At 39.6% G+C, this 20,353-nt stretch overlaps 1 protein-coding gene across 2 annotated transcripts in view; it reads left to right on the top strand.

Moving 5' to 3' along the window:
* OBI1 (ORC ubiquitin ligase 1) overlaps positions 1-20,353 on the top strand; it is a 37,978-nt gene that overhangs the window by 3,025 nt on the left and 14,600 nt on the right. For both annotated transcript variants that reach the window (XM_024568956.3, XM_045201581.3), the window contains exons 2-5: positions 7,462-7,597; positions 9,956-10,047; positions 13,279-13,527; positions 17,051-17,139. In XM_024568956.3, coding sequence (XP_024424724.2) covers positions 7,462-7,597; positions 9,956-10,047; positions 13,279-13,527; positions 17,051-17,139 — 566 coding nt within the window. The remainder of the gene's footprint in view (positions 1-7,461; positions 7,598-9,955; positions 10,048-13,278; positions 13,528-17,050; positions 17,140-20,353) is intronic.

Here is a 20,353-nt window from a genome sequence, read left to right as displayed (position 1 = left end):
TTAGTAGCCTTGCCAGTATTGTAAGACCCAGCTCTCTGTGGCCTGAAGAAGTTAAGTACACGTCCTGTGGGATGATTCATGTATAACATTTTTCTTGCCTATTTCTCCTTAATTTTTTTCTCATATGTTGGACGAGTGGGGCCAGCAGAAATATAGGAATGATCTAGCCCAAAATATCTGTTAAGTGACATTTTGGTACTGCCACTAGAATGCTATAGACCAGTTTAATCTCAGATAATTCCAGATATTTATCTCTTCAGTTAAGATTCAAGCTGTGAAACCAAATTGTTGTTGCATGTAATACTTTTGTTGGCCATCTCTGTGTTTTGCCATGAGTGACAGCTAAATGTGACCCACAATCAGTTTTATTAAAATAGGGAAAGTTACAGATGTATAGGGTTAGTCATTCTGCACCTAGGGCTGCCCCCGCACAAGGCCACTCCACGGGGAGAGCCCACTTTCATATCTTGCTTTATTTTCTCCCCCTCCTCGCTAGCCTCAGGGGGCATTACCCTACGATACCACTTCAACGTGCTTACTCCACGTGAGTTTCGAATTGTACATGTCACTTACCCTTGCCATTGTCATCTTGCATTTTTATTTCATAAGATTACTGTTTTATTGGCAGAGATCTCATTTGAGATTAAATTAGATATAAAATCTAATAACAGGCAAATGATGACCTTATGTATCTTGGGAAGATCTTATTAAAGAACTTTATGTGTGTGTTTTGGTGTTGTACATAGCAGGATCTGGACTGAGGAAGATGGGTGGGCAGGAATTGAGAGAGGGAATAGATTCTGTGTATTTTGCTCTTGTAGATTACAGTCAAATAAGTAACCTGTACTATAATTTGGTTTAGTACTTCTTTCCCCTATATAGGTTTCTATACTCCTAAGCTAAATTTATCATCTGATAAGTACTTGATCCAAAGAAATGAATTAGTCAACTGTTTCAAAAATCCAACACAGTGACAGTGACAGCACCAGACATTGAACACTGAAGACGATTTCCTGTAGATGACATTGCCAGTGGCTCTCAGTAGACAGAGTCAAGTAGTCTGCCTGCTTGTTCTTGTGTATCGTTTTGACAGATCAAATTTCCGTTTTCTCACAGTTCACAGTGGCCATTGACGTTTTGCTCCTTGAAATGCATTTAGGAGCATTATCTCAGGCTTTCATTTTAATACATCAAAATTGACTTTTATTTTAGAGCATGTGAGACATTGTGTCAGGTGTCGTAGGTGAACACAAAGATGAACAGGACACTGTTGCTGCCCCCAAGGATCCTGAAATCTGATCCTGAAGGCTGGATAGAAACGATGTCCTAAGTACAGCACAACACAGGGAGAACTGAACATTAAATCAGTGCATAAAGAGAACCCCTGCGAGGATCAGACAGAGACCCAGGCACTTCTGTAAGGGACTAGTGAAGGCCTTGCCGAGGGATAGCATTTTATTTTCATCTCCAAAGGTGGAAGGGATTTTATTTTGACTGGGGAGGCTGGAGACCAGCAGGACAAATCAAGGTAAGAAATGAGAGCACAGTAAACTGGGGGAGAGGCATACGTATAAGGGGACTAAATGGGGATAAACAGGGAGCCTCCGCTATTGGTATTCTTTTCAGCGAACATCAGGTTGACCTGTGTGGTTAAATTGTAGGTTATGGCAAGTAATGAAATAGCAGATCAAGGGAAATAGCTGTTTAAGAACCAGGTTATGTTGCTCTTGAATGCTGTACATAAAACTGAAGGGGAATTCAAGAGTTAAAGATTTTACCTTCAGTCATAGTTGATAGGCTTAAGTGAGTAATGCACATGGAAAGCTGTTATTCCAGGAACTGGAAAGCATGACCTATGTGACTCTAGGTAACAAGCAATTCAACCTTTGTGCTCTAGGGGGTCTGCAAGAGAGGGAGATGGGATGGAGATGGTTTGTGAGCCATTGTGTTCCAGGGAGGGAAGTCCCAGACTCAGAAAAAGAATCGTTGATCAGCAGATAAAGAAATACTAGGAAAATTGCCACAGGACAGCGGCTCTTACCTGATTAGCCTTTTCCCAAACCCCTTGCTACTCTTTCCTTCTCCCTGGAGAAAAGATTGGGGGCAGGGAGGAGGTTAGGGAGTGGAGGGATTGAGCCAAAAGGAAAAAGGACTCATGGACATGGACAACAGTGTGGTGATTGCTGGGGGGAGAGGAATATAAGGGGACTAAATGGTAGTGGAAAAAATACAATAAAGATTAAATTAAAAAAAATAAAATGGAAATTAAAAATGAAAAGATTGGCTTGAGATGAAATGTTAAGGTGGTTTTTGAAGGTACCTAACCTGCCATCTTGGATGGCTGGCATCTGAATAAAGCATCCATAAAGATTCAACCCTTATCTCTACTTACCGGTTCTGGTAGTGACAGGCAACACAAACGCTCGCTTTTTCCGTTTCAAAACTACACACAGCAGAACTGCTGTTTTGCAGAAGAGCCACAATGAAAGCTGCTTATTCACATTTTAGGAAGGTAGCTCTGGCATCAGTATGAAAGATGACCAGAAGTGAACATTTGGAAGAAAGGAAGCTTGGGAGGGGATCATTATAATAGGTAAAAGAACAGTTAGAGGCAGATTTACCGTAGTTCAACTATTCTGATGTATCCACGTCATGCTACCTCTGAAACCTGGGTGTAGCTTACAAGTAAAGGCATCTTAGAGGTGTAAATGGCAGCACTTTCATTCATTTTACTTACTGGTGCATCGTAAAATCTCTGGCTTCTTAGACTTGATCAGTGATAGCAGGATTTGGTGACTGATGAGATGTTGAGGACAAGTAAAAAAGATGAGTCAGAGACAGCTCTGAGTATTCTAGCCCACGTGGTAGTGGTGGTGGCGGGTGGGGTGGGAGGAGGGTGGTGCTATAAACTTAGACAAGAGGGAGCGTGAGAGGAGCAAATATGTGAAGGAGGCCAGGTCTAATTTTGGACCTTATGGTCAAGGCGGCTACAAGAGCCTTATTTGGATTATCCCTTGGCAAGTGGATATAACAGTATTGTTACTTTGTGTCCCTCCTTTTTAAAAAAACAAACAAACAAAAAGTCCTTACCCAAGGATATGTCCATTGATTTGAGAGAGAGAGAGTGAGAGAGAGAGAGAGAGAGAAATCTATATGAGAGAGAAGCATCCATCAGTTGGAGAGAGAGAGAGAGAGAGAGAGAGAGAGAGAGAGAGAGGGAGAGAGAGAGAGAGATCTATATGAAAGAGAAGCATCCATCAGTTGCCTCTCATATGTGCCCTGATTGGAGGTCAAACCCACATCCTAGGTATGTGCCCTGACTGGGGATCGAACTCACAACCTTTTGTTGTGTGGGACTACGCTCCAACCAGCTGAGTCACCGGCCAGGGCTGTTCCTTCTTCATTTGTTTGTTTGTTTGAGAGACTGCTATGTGAAGTCTTTGTATGAATGTCTTTACATTATTTATTCTTAAGCAACACCTGAATGAAAAGTGTACTAGGTTAAACTATAGTTTTCAGAGGCAGAAACTGATGCCCCTTGTAACTAAAGGGCTTAAGCAAAGTCAAACAGCTCAGTAAGTGGCAGAGCTGGAGTTGGCCCCAGGTTTATTTCTCCATGCCTAAGGTCTGCCATTTTGTGAGGTCCACCCTCAAAGGATTCTCAGAAGTTGTCACCATAGAAGATATGTTAACATCACATGATGCATGAGATTAAGAGAGAAATAGAACAATGTCAGATAAGATGACCCAAGACAAAACATTAGAGAAAGCAGCTGTACTACGTCCAGGGTTTTGACTGCAAGCATTTCAGTCTGCGATCCTCTTCCCTTCATACCTCCTCTCTAGCAGTGTGTCCGCTTTACCCAGACACGTCCACGGACTCGAGGACTCTCTCGCCCTTTCTCTGGCATTGCTGTTCAAGCACTCATTTCCCTTGTTAGCGTGGTCATTTATTGTCATCAGCCCCTTGTCTCTTTCTTCCTCCTTGGCAAACTGCAACTCATTTACTTTCTGCCTGAACCCGAGTGGCCAAAAGGTGGTAAGAAAAATACACACTGAATGTCAATTGGTCTTTACCGTCAAAACCACAGACCTCAAATTGGAACTCAGCAGTGTTTGGCAATCCTGCTCCATGTCCCGAGTAAGTGTACTTTCTCACTGTTAAGGTAACTGCTTTATTCTCCCATTTTCTCCAGTTGATGTCTTTCTCTGCTTTCTCTAACTTTTTTATTAACAGATCTTCCACCCCCTTTGTGTTCTCATGCCCACAGTCTTCCTTTGTCTTGCGGTGGAAGACATAGTCTCACTCCTGTGGAAGCCCAAATCCTCCCCTTGTGCTTTAGACCTCATTCTCTTTTCCTCTTAGCAATCTGGCTGTCTGTGGCTCACACCCCTCCCGCACAGGGAAAGGGAGGGCTCAGTCCCACGAAGACGGCCCTTCACTTCAGAAGCTAGTCTCAAGTGCAGTTGGTACCCGTACTTCTGGCTGGCTGACTGTAAATCAGAGGTTCCAACGACCCCCTCCGTGGGTTTGACAGATTTGCTAGAACAGTTCATAGCACTCAAGAAAACCCATTTACCCACTAGATTATCTATTTATTACCAGGGATATTAAAAGATACGAGTCAATAGCCAGATGAAGAGATAAATAAGGTGAAGTCTCAAAGGAATTTCTGTCCCGTGGAGCTGGGGGCCTATCATGTGGAAGCCCTCATGGGCTTGTGGAAGTTTTCATGGCATGTGCTCTGAAAAAAGGGCTGACACACTGCCCTTTGTTGTTTTGGTTTTTTTTAATTTTAATTTATTGGGGTGATATTGGTTAATAAAATTGTAAAGTTACATAGGTTTCAGGTATACAGTTCTATACATCATCTGTATAGTGTATTGTGTGTTCACCACCCCAAGGCAAGTCTCCTTCCATCTGTCCTTCTGGGTTTTGTTGAAGGTTTCTTTACTAGTTATGATTGACCGAGTCATTGGCCATTGGTGACTGGTCGATCTCAAGCCCCTCTCCCCTCTTTGAAAATTGGGAGATAAGACTAAAAGTTCCAATCCTCTGACCTCAAAGTTGGCTTCTACTGGCAGCCAACCCCGACCTTGATACATAGAACGGACTGACAGCTGTCAGCGGGGAGGGGGAAGCTGGATGAAAGAAGGTGAAGGGATGAGCCAAAGAACATACAGGCATAACCCATAGACACAGACAACAGTGTGGTGATGGCCAGGGGGAAGTGGGGCGAAGGCTGGGTGGAGGTGGGCAAAGGGGGAAAAATGGGGACAAAGTGTAACAGTGTAATCAATCAAAATAATGTTAAAAAAAAAAATTCCCCTCATTGCTCTGGCTGGGTTGCTTAATTGGTTAGAGCATTATCCCTACACCAAGGTTACAGGGTTTGATCCCCAGTCAAGGCACATAGAAGAATCAACCAATGAATGCATAAATAAGTGGAACAAAAAATCAGTGTTTCTCTCTCTCTTTCTCCACCCCCACGCTAAAAAAAGTCACTTCATTAACATAATAAGAGACACCATTGTTGCTCTCATCACTTAGAAAATGCTTTGAGCTTTGGGAGCTGTGATCCAGGAGCTATGGGTGGAGACCAAGTATCTGAGGAATGTATTTAGGTTGGTTGTCTGAGTGACCAAATACATATGTTTCTAATAAATCACAACACCGTACTTCCACATAAGCACTGACTCCTTGCTGTTGGTGGAGGACTTTGGAGGAAGAGTGTGAGTGCTTCATGGTCATGTGTTTTAATTAGTCTCCTCAGTCAGCTGAGCTGAGTGAAGTAGCACTGGTTTCTCCGAGAAGAAACTTCAAGCCGTGCCGAATTGCCTTCTCTGTTTAGATTTCTTAGCTAGTGTTCATGGTCAAGGGCGCATCTAACTTTTGGAAGCCAAACTTACACCAGCGAGCTTTGTAGTGAGACTTCAACTGATACCTGCCTGGCGTGGACACTGTGCATACATCTGTGGTTTCTTTGAGGGTAGGGACCCCTTTAAAATGAACACTCGTCTTCTGAGTGTTTGTATACTGAGGCGGACAAGCATTTTCTCTGCAGAAAGTGGTTTGTGGTGGTTCTGTCTCTTCTTTCTTCCTCTGCTTCCCCTTGATCTTCCAGTCCCTAATGCAGAAGGACTCCGCAATGATATTGGTGCTGTTAAAACAGAAAGATATTGAAGATGTCTATAAAGTGTTTTGAATCCCACAGTAAAAGTACCATGTAAATCAAATGAAAGCCTAAGCATTTCTTTTTTGTTTTTATTGTTAAGTTTGTGCTATTTGAAGAATACTAAATTATTATTCCCTCTGTCAAGTTCCCCAACTTGAATTGAATGTTAAATATTGTCTTAATAGGAATTACTTCATTCACCAAACCTTTACTGAGTACCTACTGTGTGCTAAGCTGCCTTCTAGGAACCAGGGGTTTAGTAATGAATGAAACTAGGGAAGTTCTTGTGTTCATGGAGCCTCCATTCTAATAGGGGGGACAGACAGCATACATGTACACAAATATGTAATCTCAGGTAGAAAACCAAAGCAGTTTCTCGCTTCTATCTTCCCTCTGGAGAGAGAGAAAATAAATATGTGACCAACCAAGGTATAATGTCAGGTAAAAACTGAAGCAACTTCTCTCTTTAGTTTCCCTCTGACAAAACAGCTAAACACAGTCAAAACACCTAGTTAACCCTGAGCAAGCCATCTACGTTTTTCCCACCTGGGTTTTCTTATTTGTAAAGTATATTTGCTCTGTTTACTTGACAGGGTTATTGAAAAACAATCCAAAACAAAAGCAGAAAAAGCATGTGAAAGCCCTTTGTAAAATATGTGACTATATAAATGTTAATTGTTGCTACTATTCGTACTTGTTTAAATGGAGTCAGAGATTTGTGTCGGCAGCACCTTTCAGCAAGGTGTGCTGTTCAGAGTGTGAGCCGCTGAGAGTGGGCCTCGCGGCTTTGAGGGCTGTTTCATGCCTGTTTGGTTTGGGAGACCTTCTAGTGAGATGTCAGTGCTTACTTGCCGGTTGCTGTTGCTCTGTAATATGGTAGAATCAATTGAGGGAAGGATTCAAATACTAGATGGGTGCTTGGATTAAATGATCTTCCAAAGAAGCTTCTAGTTCTCTTTTCATAATTCTAAAATAGAAGAGTTGAAGGAATATTGTCCCAGCCTCAGTGGGACGGGATGTCTTTTCTTTTGAACATGAGAGTGGTTTGGAACAAAATAAAGCCATTTCATAATACAGGGTGGGGCACAAGCAGGTTTACAGTTGTGAGTACATGACACGTAGTTTATTCTTGTGTTATTATTTGTTAATTATTGTACTTTCCGTACGAATGGCTGTAAAGCTATTTGTGCCCCCGCCCTGTATGTCAAAAGTTTGTCTGTGCATGGGACCTGTTGGGATTCTGACTGTGACTGTTGCCCTGTACTAAAAGTAATTTTTTTTAAAGGTACGCCAGCCTGTCATATGCATCAACAACCATGTATTTTGTTCAATTTGTATCGATTTGTGGTTGAAGAATAACAGCCAGTGTCCGGCTTGCAGAGTCCCCATCACTCCTGAAAATCCTTGCAAAGAGATTATTGGTAAGGACCTATTTTATAAACACATAGAAACAGATTTGAAACAATCTCTAAGTAGTGTATATTTGGAGGAAGACTGAAACAGACAGTTTTCAGTGATGTTATTTTTACCGACATCATACTGGCTGGATTGGTCATTTGTATAATCTATCAGTGGAGCATTTGAGGAACTCAGGGCATTATGAGAAATCTTAGAGCTTCCTGGAACTTACATTATGGTAGGGGGGGTGTGTGTGAACCAAAATATTGCTAGTTTAAAGCAGCAGATGCTAAAGGCAAAGAAAAGGCCCAGAGTGTTCAGGCAAGAAAGTTCACCTAGCACCATCGAGAAAGGTTTCATCAAGCACGTGGTCTTTAAGTTGGAGGTTTAAGGATGGATGAGATTTCAACTGGTAAAGAGTAGGGAGAGCATTTTAGGCAGAGGGAATATGGGTAGCATAATCTAAAGTTTAGAGGTAGGAAAACAGAAAGCATGCTCTTGGAAATTATCAGTAGTCTAGTTTGGGTCTGACTACTAAAATAAGACTGACGAGGTAAATTGAGACTTCAGTGCAGAGAATCTTGAGTGACAGATTAAGTCTGGGACTTGCTCTATGGTGAGACAAGGGTGAGGTGGGCATGATGGTTTTGAGCAAGGAAGTGGCATGATCCAAAACGTGCTTGAGCAGTGGGGGCTGGGCTGTAGCGGAGACATGGCACGTGAGAAGGAGGTTCTTGCCCAGGTGAGAGAATGTGAGTGTGGGTTAAGGGTAAAAAAAGAACATTTAGCGCCATGATAATGTAGGTAAGAGGGGGAATAAAACTTAAACTAGAAGATCATTGAAAAATAAAATATTTAGAGTTTTTTTCATGTTGGATTTTTATTCTGCAAATATAAGGTATTTCTCTTAGATCACAAAAATTAAAATGGTTTTTATTTGCTTTTGCTTTAGGAAAAATTGAAAATGAATCTGTCATTAGCTATGTATAGGAAACACTTTTCAGAAACCTTAAGAGGTTACTGTGTTAGTCCCACATTAGTGCAAATGGACTTAAATAAGATTTTGCCGTGGAAATGGAAGGGAAGACACATGCTAGAGTGAAGAATTGGTGGGACTTCATCCTGAAAGATCTGAAGGAAGAATCAGAAATGGCGCCGGGTTTCTTCCCTGGGTACCTTGTAGAGGAATATTTCTCTGCTGTGCTGCTTACTGGAGTGCTAGCTGCTCTGCCTTTAGTTTTGCACCTGGGCTGAATGTCTTCTCTTGCAAAATATAAGGTTAGATCAGCGATTTTCAACTGGTGTGCCACAAGAATTTTTAAATTACGTGATACCTGACTATTGAGTCGGGGCACTGCCCTCTTTTCCCTTAGATTGCCCAATTTAAAAATAACAGCCAGCACAACAGCAGCTGTCCATTGTGAATGGATCAAAACTACACCTATTTTTTTTTTTTTGTTAGATCGGCAAAAAATAGTTTTTGGCATGCTGCAGAATTTTAGTAATTAGTTTATGCGTGCCATGAGATGAAAAAGGTTGAAAATTGCTGGGTTAGAGTACTAAAAGAATTTGAGCGTTTTTTTCTGGCAGCGTCTCTTCCCATCCCTTCCCCTGTCTTCATTCATTCATACCTAAGTGATATTTCATAAATTCTTTGAAGTGTAAAGTTGTTCATCTATCCTTACGTTTGGATAGAACGTCCTGAAAAAGAACACCTGTAAAGGGCCTGTGCTACCGCGATGCTAAGAAGGTCACCACAGCATAAGAGCAGAGCTCTTGGGAAGAATTCATTATCGGCACGCAGTGATGCCGCGGTGCATAATCCATGGTGGCTCGGTGGTTAGAACCGGTGACGGGGACACATTAATCTTTTCAGTGTGTTACTAGTAATTAGGTATGTTTGAATGAATAAGTTGATTGTAATATGTATCATAATGTATATATATTGTATGTTATGGTATATAGATAACATGTATTTGATAATTGTATATGAAAATATAGATACATTATTTATATAATATATTGGTTAAATAAAAATATAGTCATTGGTTTTATCATTATTTAAGAATTGGTATTGAATATTTACAGTAGTCCAATTGTGATAATTAATGAAATACAGCATCTACCTTTAACGAGTTTACTGTAATAGGATACCTAGGTAAGTAAACTCAACATGATATTTGACTGAAGGGATTACTCATAGTGTTGTCTGATATTTCTCTTTTCTCAGGGTTGAGATGGAGAAAAGGCCTAGATGGCAGCCCTAAATATGTATATAAGTAGAAATTAAGCTGGGAAACTGTATAAAACAGTAAGAAAAAGGTTCATTTTCATTCTGCTCAAATTAGAATGAAAAGTTAGATTTTTTTTCCCCCATGTAGGAGGGACAAGTGAAAGTGAACCTATGCTAAGCCATACAATACGGAAGCACCTTCGGAAAACGAGACTTGAGTTACTCCACAAAGAGTATGAGGTAAATAATATTTAAAATTTAAAATGATGATAGCAGTGAATTCAAGGTAAAATTGAGTTATCTCAGGCTGAACTTCTTAGATTAAACATCCAATGAAATCGTATGCCAACTTAAAATCTCTTATTTGATAAATTCTTTTTCTCTTACCTATTTTAAGTAGAGGTAAGGAACAGATAGAAGCCTTTCTTTTTTTTCTTTCCTTTAATTTAAACTCTGTCTTCAGTAGACACATCATTTTGTAAGCATTTGCGCCCTCAAGAAGTTGGGAGATGAGAGAAGCCCTCTTGTGCAAGCCAGCCTTCCAGCCCCTGCGAGGCGCTGGGAGTGTTCTGGTAAACTGACCGTGGTCCTTGTGTTGTTTTCGCCTGTAAATTCGCTGATAACTGTAAGGCTGCTCAGTTCCAGTAATGTAAATATACCTGTGTCAGCTACCGGCAAAGAGATTTTTGGCCTGAAATATGGTGTTTCCTAAATTTTTTTGCATGTAATATAGTGTTTTTTTAAGATAAAAATTGTATATATTTAAGGTGTACAGTGTGATGTTTGGGCACACATATGTAGTGAAATCATTACATCAGTGAAGCTCATGAACATGCCCATCTCCTCAGCGAATTCCCAGGGTACGACACAGTATTATTAACTGTAGTCATCATGCTGTATATTGGATCTCTAAACTTAATTATCCGACATAATTGCAGCATTGTGCCTTTAACCTACCTCCCCACTTCTCTAACCTTCCCATTCCCCTGCCTCCCCACCACTGCTTATTTAACTCTCTGCGTCCGTGTATTTGACTTCTCTATGTTCCACATGTAAGTGAGATCAGACGGCAGTTTTCTTCCTATGAAGGCGCTTTAACGTGGTGATGGAATTTTCCAAATTAGCTTCGTGCTCATGAAATACATACACTTTTGAATAGTAAACATTAAGCCCAGGTCTTCTATGTTGACTAAAGGGGGATATTATTTATCTCTTCTTTTAATACAAAATATCTTCAAGTTAAACTATATACAGTCAGAGGTGTCCAAGCTTTCTGTGTCTCTGGGCCACACTGGAAGAAGAGTTGTCTTGGGCCGTGCACTAAATACACACTCACAAAAACAAAAAAAATCTCATAGTTTTAAGTAAATTTACGATTTTGTCTTGGGCTGTGTTCATAGCCGTCCTGGGACACATGCAGGTTGGACACCCCATGAAAACTACTTCAGCTGCCTCAAAACGTTTTTGAAATAAATTTGGGCGTAAAGAAATGACTAAATAAATATTCATTCAGACATGTGTTTTTCTGCTTATATTTATGTATTCATTAATATATTCAAAGTGATTTTCTCATTTTATAATGCTATTTAACTTGAAACGTATTATAATTTAAAATTGTAAATAGTACTGTTTATTCTAAACTGTATTCTTTTTTTTTTTTTTAAGATTTTATTTATTTTACAAGGGAAGGGAGGGAGAAAGGGAGAGAGAAACATCAATGTGTGGTTGACTCTCACACTCCCCCGACTAGGGACCCGGCCCTCAACCCAGGCATGTGCCCTAACTGGGAATTGAACCGGCAACCCTTTGGTTCGCAGGCCAGCACTCAGTCCACTGAGCCACATCAGCCAGGGCTAAAATGTATTAATGTATACTTAGTATTGGGTTGGCCAAAAAGTCCATTTAGTTTTTTCTGTAAAATAAAAGACACATTTTAATTTTCACCAATAACTTCATTGATTTGGATGATTTGAGTATGTCGGCTATCTCTGGATATTGGCCGCTAGTGGGTAGGGGTCTGGGGTGCTGCTAAACATGTTCCATGCTAAGACGGCCCCACAGCAAAGGATTACTTGTTTCTTTATGTCAGTAGTACCAAGAAACTTTGCAAACCACTTTGACACATTCAGTCACACACTTTCTCCATACACTGCACAAATCTTTTTTTGCATTTCAGTTGCATTTTTATCTTTCTTAAAATAATAAAGTATAACATGCTGAAAATGTATGTTTTCTTCCATCTTCAATTTAAAATGGCTGCACAAAAATTCACCAGTTTTGATAACTTTTATTTTAAATGCAACTTTTATTTTAAATGCAACTTTTATTTTAAATGCACGCTGATATGACAACTGTAACAATACAATCTAACAAAATAGTTTCAAGTGAAGGTAAAGACAACTAAGCACTATTAAAGTCATCGTATGGGGAAAAAACAAACTTTCTGGCCAACCTGATAAATGTTTATCATACTTAGGTACTAGTCAAATTAATCCTTTAAAAAAAATCACTGGCATATTGAGGCACTTGGAGTTTCTTTTCTAATAGCAGAATTTCTTATGGTATTAGTTCAAAAAGAAATATGTTATAGATGAATAAATGGTATCACAGGAAAGAATTCTAGCCCAAATTATTGGATTTAAGATAATAAGCAGTTCTAGATGGGGAAGTCTGCTGGGAGTAGTCACAGTGGTAACTGAAGAACCAGAAAGTGTAAAGGTAAAGATTAACTACAGGTATTGTTCTGAAATGAACAGTGGAAGGAAATAGTATATGGTTTCAACTCCTACTTTAAATACAGAAGCAAAAATATAAATACCAAACAAAACTATAATAGATTACCTTCATCAACACTGTATTTTTAAAATTTCCCTTAGTAAGGAAAACAATTAAATATGCCTTAGAATTTTGTTCTGAGGAATCAACTTTCTTATTGAATTCAGGTAACTTTTGTTTCCTGGATATCTTAAATAGAATCAAAGATTTGACATTTGATTTTTAAAAACAATAAACTAGCATTGAAAATTTTTTTTCTTTAATCCTCACCCAAAGATACGTTTATTGCTTTTAGAGAGAGAAGTAGGGGTGGAGAGAGAGAGAGAGACAGACAGACAGACAGACATTGATGCGAGATAAAATCATCGATCAGTTGCCTCCCATATGTGCCTTGCCCGGGGATTGAACCTGCAACCTTCTGGTGTACGAACAATGCTCCAACCAGCAGAACCACCCGGCGAGGGCTATCACTGAATTTAAATGAAAGGAGTGGGAATGCTGGATTTCATGAGTCAAAATACATTTTCAGAATTTCAACTGTTGGTGACTTTCTGCCTACAAAACTATTCTGATACATAAAGAATCTGTGTATCTACGGAATTTTGAGTATGAAATTAAAGAACATACTGGCCTCAGGTTAGCATATGTGTGTGCTTACTGTTTTGTCTGCCTAATGGCTGTGCGATCCTTTTTCAGGATGAAATAGATTGTCTGCAGAGAGAGGTAGAAGAACTTAAGAGTAAAAATCTCAGCTTGGAGTCACAGATCAAGACTATGCTAGATCCTTTAGCTCTGATGCAGGGCAACCAACATGAAGACAAACACCCAGCTGCAGATAATGCAGGTAAAATTGACCCGGCAGCTGTGGTAGAGTGGAAGAACAGACTCAGAACGGCCAACGAGGTCTATGAAAAGGTGAAAGATGACGTGGATAAGTTAAAGGAGGTAAGTTGTGATTGTTTTTAAAATTCTATTGTACGTAGTTTTTTTCTGTATTTTGTGTATTTTTATTGGTGTCATATTTTCATAAAAAATAAAAATTACCTTTTTGCATATAACCAAAAATAAATAAAATTCTGTTCTATGTAGTTTTAAAATATTCTATTATAGTTGTTTTAAAATTCTATAATATTGTGGTTTTGGCTGGAATGGGGTGGAGGGGTGGGGAGAAAATGCAGACAACTGTAATTGAACAACAATAAACAATAAAATAAAATAAAATAAAATTCTATAATATTATAAGTACCCTCAAAAGTATAAATAGAATCTTGACTCATTCATTAGTTGCTTTGTGGGGAGAGGACAGAAATCCCTGAATGAGCATTTGTAAGCATTAGGAAAACTTTTTCTCCTTAAATGTCATTAGCTGCCAAGAAGTATCAGGTGGTTCCATTTGTGACTATACTTGGAGACAGTAATGCTTCTGTATGAGTTTGCATCTTCTTGTAGGAAAGTGACATCCATTTAAAGGATGTGTTTCTATTTCCCTTCTTTGTGGTTTACCTTACCTTGTCTTAAGCTTATGTCGGTGATTGCCCTGTATGCATAAAAACAAATACATAGCCATTTCCCTACCTATAAAATGAAAGTCTTGGACCTTATTTTTTCTAGTGCTACCATTCTGATATTTCAGATTATAAATAGTTAAAGGTTTAATGGCTAATTCTAAGGTAGCTGATTGTAGTTCTTTAGACTACTTTATGCAAAAGAATATTGTGCCTTACGAAACAGGTTCATTTTTAAAAGTTATTCTTCTACCTGTTCAACACGATAGAGAAAGCATAGGTGAAAAAGGCAAACCTAGGGTTTTCCAGTCTAGGAAAGGAGATGAGATATATGCAGTCAGCACTAGAGATTGTGATCAAGTGCTGTGGAGTCTTGTTGGCCAAAGGGCTCATCCTTTAGCTTGACGTCAAGTGTATCCACAGTAGAGTCCAGTTGTGCTGAATGGAGAGATTTTATGGTCCACAGCGACCCCTTCAATCTGTCTACATTCCCTTAAAATACTGTCACTGTGCCGAATTACTAACGCCTGCCCCCTAAAGTCATTAATGAGCGCCATATGATGGTTAAAAGTACTACCATGTACTCTCTCAAATGCTTAGTGAGGTTAAGTAGCAGAGAAATGTATGTAACTTAGTGTAAATACTGAGCTGTTTTCACCCCTCCCCCCACACGTACTGATTGGGCATAGAAAAGGCCCAGATAAGAGAAAGAAGGGCACTTGATGCTTTTAGAGAAAAAAAGAAATTGCAGACATAATTGCACTGAGTTTGTTACAAGTTTAGGGGAAGTGCATAGTTTCTTCGGTCCTGATGGCCAACGTTAATTAGAGTGTTGGTTTTCTAAGAATACAAGGGGGCGCAAAAGGAAAGACGGCTGGGAAGTTATGGGTTTATCAGTCTACCATGTCCCCTTCCGCTTCCCTTCTTCTTGAGCTGTCAGTAAGTTTCATGTGGTTTCCTTTATAATTATTAAACTTGATTTAAGTTTTTGGCAATAAATGCTTCTTAGAGCATGGGGCTTGGGATGAAAACTTTACTCTGGGCTCCTAAGAGTGGGGTAGGGGATGTGAGTACATAAAACACAGTTTTCAGATTTTCTTTGATTTTTTTTAAAGGCCACATGTTAAAGTTAATACCCAGAGCTACCCTGAGACCTTAGAGTTATTTGGGATATTTAAGAAGCTCGTTTTGGATGTCTAGTGATGGTATCAGGTAGTGCTAAGCAGTAAAGCAGGGCATAAATGAATTTAAAAACATGGACTACAGAGAAGTACAAACTAATAACATACTACAAGTCAAATACAGGAGTACAAAAGATTCAGAATAAAGGACTACTTAGAATGAGTGAAATAAACTTTTTTCCTGACATTGTCAGAGTGTTCAGCCATTATGAGGCTACATTACCCAGTCAGTGTTGAGAATGCAAAATAGTTAGCTGAAGACTTCATTATTTTTTTAGATGCAACAAATAGGCAGAACTCTGCTGTTCGTAATCTTTACCCTCCTAACCTTCCTGAACTTGAAAATGTCTCCTGATAGTTGAGCAAGTAGCCAGCCCATAAAGAGAATATTAGAGATGCACAGGACTGGTTAGAGACCTTAAAGTGTAGTGATACAAAACGGAAGGGGTAGGGAAGATAATCTCAAATGAGTTTCTAATTTAAGCTTATCCCCATCAAACAGCATTCACTAAGTGCCTCCTCCTCTTGTGGTGCCGTGCTTGAGAGCTTAATTCATTGTCTGTGTCTACGAGGAAGTAAATGACTTTCCTTCTGTCTTCAGAGGGGCAGTAATGGGGTGTATCAGTCACTTAAAGAGTTAACCCCCCACAGTCCTGGTTGGTTTATAACCAGGAAGACAAGCATGTATTCAGAGCCCAAAAGGAACCTGGATGAATCTGAGAGAGTTGGGCTTTGTGCCCAAAAGAAGTTCTCTGCCTTGCTTTTCTTGTCATTCTCTTGGGGCATTTGCATGTCGGTGGGCAAGTAATACAGTCAGAAGTTCTGGAATTTAGTCAAAAACACTGGTCAAAATTTTGAAATCTGTTTTTAAATCTTCTTTGTTGGTAACAGTGCTTGTGCCCTGTTCATTTTTGAAGGAAATGTTCTAGTCTAACAAAGAATTTCTCCTGCCAGATTAGTGAAACTGGTTTCTACTCTAGGGAGTCTTATTTTTCTTTGGAATTCAAAAATGCAGTGACTGGAGAAGTTAAAGGGGGTAACTTTTAAGAAAACTCTAAAGTCTAAGCTCTCTACTTTTCAGGTTGTCCAGAACTAACACTGAGCTTCTAGATTTTCTAGTAATTAACGTTTTGTTAAGCAATTTTTAGATATTATAAAATTCAAAAAAGAAAATCATTCATAGGCTTTTTTTTTTTAATCAAAAGAGAATCCATAGAATTTATTAGGAAATATTAACTCAATTTTGAGGTGAGAGTCCCAGAAGTTGTGAGCCAGGGCTTTGGGGAAGCTTTCTGTAGGGGCGGGGGTCGGCGGCAGGGGGAGAAGCAAGAGGTTTAATCATATCAGATTTGTTTTCACTAAAAAACTTTTTAAGTAGCAACCAAAAATCAATTGTATAGCTCAAGAACTAACTCTTGGCATTAGTTTTGCGAATAATTGCATATAATATAATGTTACCAGGCTTAGAATATTCAGTTATGTGAAAAAGGAAAAAAAAAAAATCGCCATTAGCATAGTCCCCTAATGACTAACTAACATAGCCCCATGTATTTCCCTGGGTAGGAGATTTGCAAAGTGCTTGGGGATTGCGGATTTAAAATGCTTGGTTTTATTCAGTTTCATAAGTCATTCCCAGTGGTGATTTTAAGTTTCTGAAGGCCATGTTTCAGCATTCAGTTTCCTGATAGTGTCACTCTAAAAAATGCTGATGGCTCATATTATAAATTTTACAAGGCACTTTTATTTTAGCTTATGCCTAATTTTTTTAATTCTTTTTTGAAGGCAAATAAAAAACTGAAATTGGAAAATGGTGGCCTGGTGAGGGAGAATTTACGACTGAAGGCTGAAGTTGATAACAGATCACCTCAGAAGTATGTATTTTGTTCATAGAACAATGTTTCAGATTATATAAATGTTTTAGAATCAGTTGTTATCATTTACATTTTTCATTTGACTCTTGAAGCATGTAGTTTCCAGGAGAATGTCTTGCCTCTAAAAGTCAAGTGCATAGTTATGTTACTGGTAAAATCTTAGTCTCAGTTAAGGCAAATTTCCTTATCTAATTAGCAAGTAGATTGTTTTGTGACCTAAAACTGATGAACTTTCATTTGTTTTTATAGATAGAAGCTTAATAGTGCTAACAAAGAGTAAGGAGAGGAACATAATGTCCTTTAGAAGTTTTCTGAGATAATCGTAATATTAGTTAACATTCATATAGTGCTTTCTCTTCGTCAGGTACAGAGGCATGGAGAGATTACGTTAACTTGCGGGAATCCACACAGCTAGCGTGTTGTATAACTAGGATTTGAACCCAGGTGGTCCAGCCCCAGAGCACGTGCTCTATTCCATTACCCTGAAAACCGCTGTACTTTTACACTGCCCATCACACGGAAAAGCCTACCCGAAATAGAATTTAAGGCATTAATCGTTGGATTTTGGACTGATTTGAACTGTTAAGTGATTGCATTTTTCCATTATGATGGGATAGTTCTCATTCCATTCCAAAATGTAAGAGATTGCAAGTATTGACTATTTAATATTTTGTTTCTTTAAAATTGTAAGAAACAGTCGACACTTCAGAGTTGAAGATGGAGAAAAGATGGGGGATAGAGCACTTAAGGCTTTTCCTCTTCTAGGAAGAAAAATGACAAGTGGAAAGAGAATGTGATCCTCATCCCTCTCTGAGGGGTGCATATCAGAACTCCACCCTTTCTTCCCATCCAGCCGCGAGACCTCCTTTCTTCCTAGTGGAAAAAGACAAGGCAGAGTGGAAATTTTCCCTACCAGAAATAGCTCTGCTTGTCATTTGGAAAGGAGACAATGTTGACTTTAGTAAAACAAAATGTAGTGTTAGGAGGTGGTAGCAGTAAACCATAATTGCTCAAAACAGAGATAACCAACCAATAGCGAAAGAAACATAGCTTTTACTTTTAAATAGTTCCTTCCCCGGTGCACTCCAACCTCACTTTGCTTTCACTTCAGATAATGTCCTACTTTGACAAATTAGTGAAATAAGCTTCGGAAGTGTTGCTGTTATGTAGTGGTTTTGAACCTCTGCTCCTCTCATTTATTGGCAGCTCGCCTTGCCAGTCACAGTAATGCTTGTCCATTAGCCGTTTCCCACAGCGTGCTGAATGGAACCAAAGCTATTTTGTTTGTAGCTTTTATTTCTTGAAAGGTTGCCCACCAGATTTCAGATTTAATGCTGGCCAGTGTGTGTTTTTAAATACACGTGGTTCCAGCCTGATAGGTAACTGAAAAACCTCACCTGAAGAAGCCTGGCTTCTGTTCTGACAAGCAGTCACACTTCTAAATCCCACAGAACTTTAGGGTTTGCTGCCTTTAACTTCCACTCCTTCCCTTCATGGTAAGGGGACAGTTTCACTTAAAAAACTGATTTGAACTGACCCCGATTTCAGATCAATTTGTAATGCATTGAGGTATTAAATGCATTGGATTTGATTTATAGCCTTGTTTACTCTGCATCACCAAACCCTAGTGGGATTCAGAGAGAAGCTGACCACAGCTGAAAATACTCAGATCTGGTTCATCCGAGGAGAGCTTCTGTTTGTATTGAAAAGAACATGAAGATGGAAGAGTTTAAAAGTACATGCAAGCAAATAAAAACCATCCGTTCTGTTTTGTTCCCTTGGTCAGGAAGCACCTTGACCAGTTATTTGTCCCCTTTCTACTTGGTTAGGTGTCAAGGAATGTTTTTAAGCACAGCCTTCATTTCCGATGTAGCCTTCAAGTTGTGCAGATATATTCTGCAAATCATTCAGCAGAGCTTTAAAATTTAGACTAGAGGGGATAAAAACTAGGAAAGTGTATTTGTCAGCTTGGGCTGCCATAACAAAATACTATCCTTAGGGTGGCTTAAACCTAGGGTTTTCGTTTTCTCACAGTTCTGGAGGCTAGCAGCCCCAGATTCAGGTTTGGCAGTTTCGGTTTCCGGTGAGGGCTCTTTTTGGCCTGTGGACCTTGTCACTACGTCTTTACATGTCAGGGAGAGAGAGCCCTGGTCGCTCTTCTTTTTCTTCTGAGGATACCAGTCTTACCAGATTAGGGCCTCGTCCCTCTGATCTCTCATTTAACCTGAATCACTTTCTCAAGGCCCTGTCTCTAAGTATGGTCACATTTGGGGATGGGGCTTGGACACAGGACTCTGGTGGGATGGGATTGAGGATCACAATTCAGTCCATACCAGAATTCATTTCTTTTCAAGACACTCAAAAAACGAGTTTGCTGCCGAGCCGGGCTCGTGCCATGTGGCCAGTTACTCTGAGGCTTTAGCAGCTGTTCTTGGGTTCAGCCACTAACCCACCTTAAAGCTCCATGTATAAAACTTCACAGGTCATTTGTATCAAACTTGGTTATAAGTGGATTAATGTCTCACTTTGTGTAAATACGGATTTAGGAATGTTACGTGTTTTTGTCATCCTGTCCTTAGTGAGATGTATGGGTTTGGTAATGACCCCTTGCCTGCTGCAGCTCTTTCACTGCACGGCAGTCCCAAGACTGTCATTAGGAACCAGCCTTCCTCACCCCGGTCCCAGCTCCTCCTGAGCGAAGGTAAAGGCTCCAGATGCTCTCTGGACGGTGAGCAGTGTCTCCTGTTTTTAGTATTTGAGAAGAGGTACTCTAAAGAGGAAACAGTAGACTTCATAGATTACAGTCTATGCTTTTTTCCTTTTTTGCAGTATTTGTGTTTCTTGAGTCATCTCATCTATTCCCATGCCTTTAATAAAAGTACCTGCCCATATACGAATGATTGCAGAAGAAAATTTAAATCTTTGGCCTTGCCTTTTCTCCTGAACTGTGGATTCTTATTACTGTCTGTCTAATTGATACCTTAAATTGCGAGCGAAGAGGTTAAATACAGACATGTGCTACATAAAGTTTCAGTCACCGTGGGACCTCATACAATTACAATGGAGCTGCAAGATTCCCATTGCCCAACGATGTCTTAGCGATTGTAGCATGGTAGTGGTAACACGTCACTCCTGTGTTTGTGGTGGGACTAGTGTAAACCGGCCCCTGCTGGCAGTTCTGCAGAAGCAGAGCTCATTCAGTAACAGTGTAAGC

The sequence above is a fragment of the Desmodus rotundus genome, chromosome 13, assembly GCF_022682495.2.
Source record: "Desmodus rotundus isolate HL8 chromosome 13, HLdesRot8A.1, whole genome shotgun sequence".
Taxonomy (NCBI): Eukaryota; Metazoa; Chordata; class Mammalia; order Chiroptera; family Phyllostomidae; genus Desmodus; species Desmodus rotundus.
The sequence above is the reverse complement of the archived record's forward strand: the minus strand, read 5'-3'. Positions and strand labels throughout refer to the sequence as shown.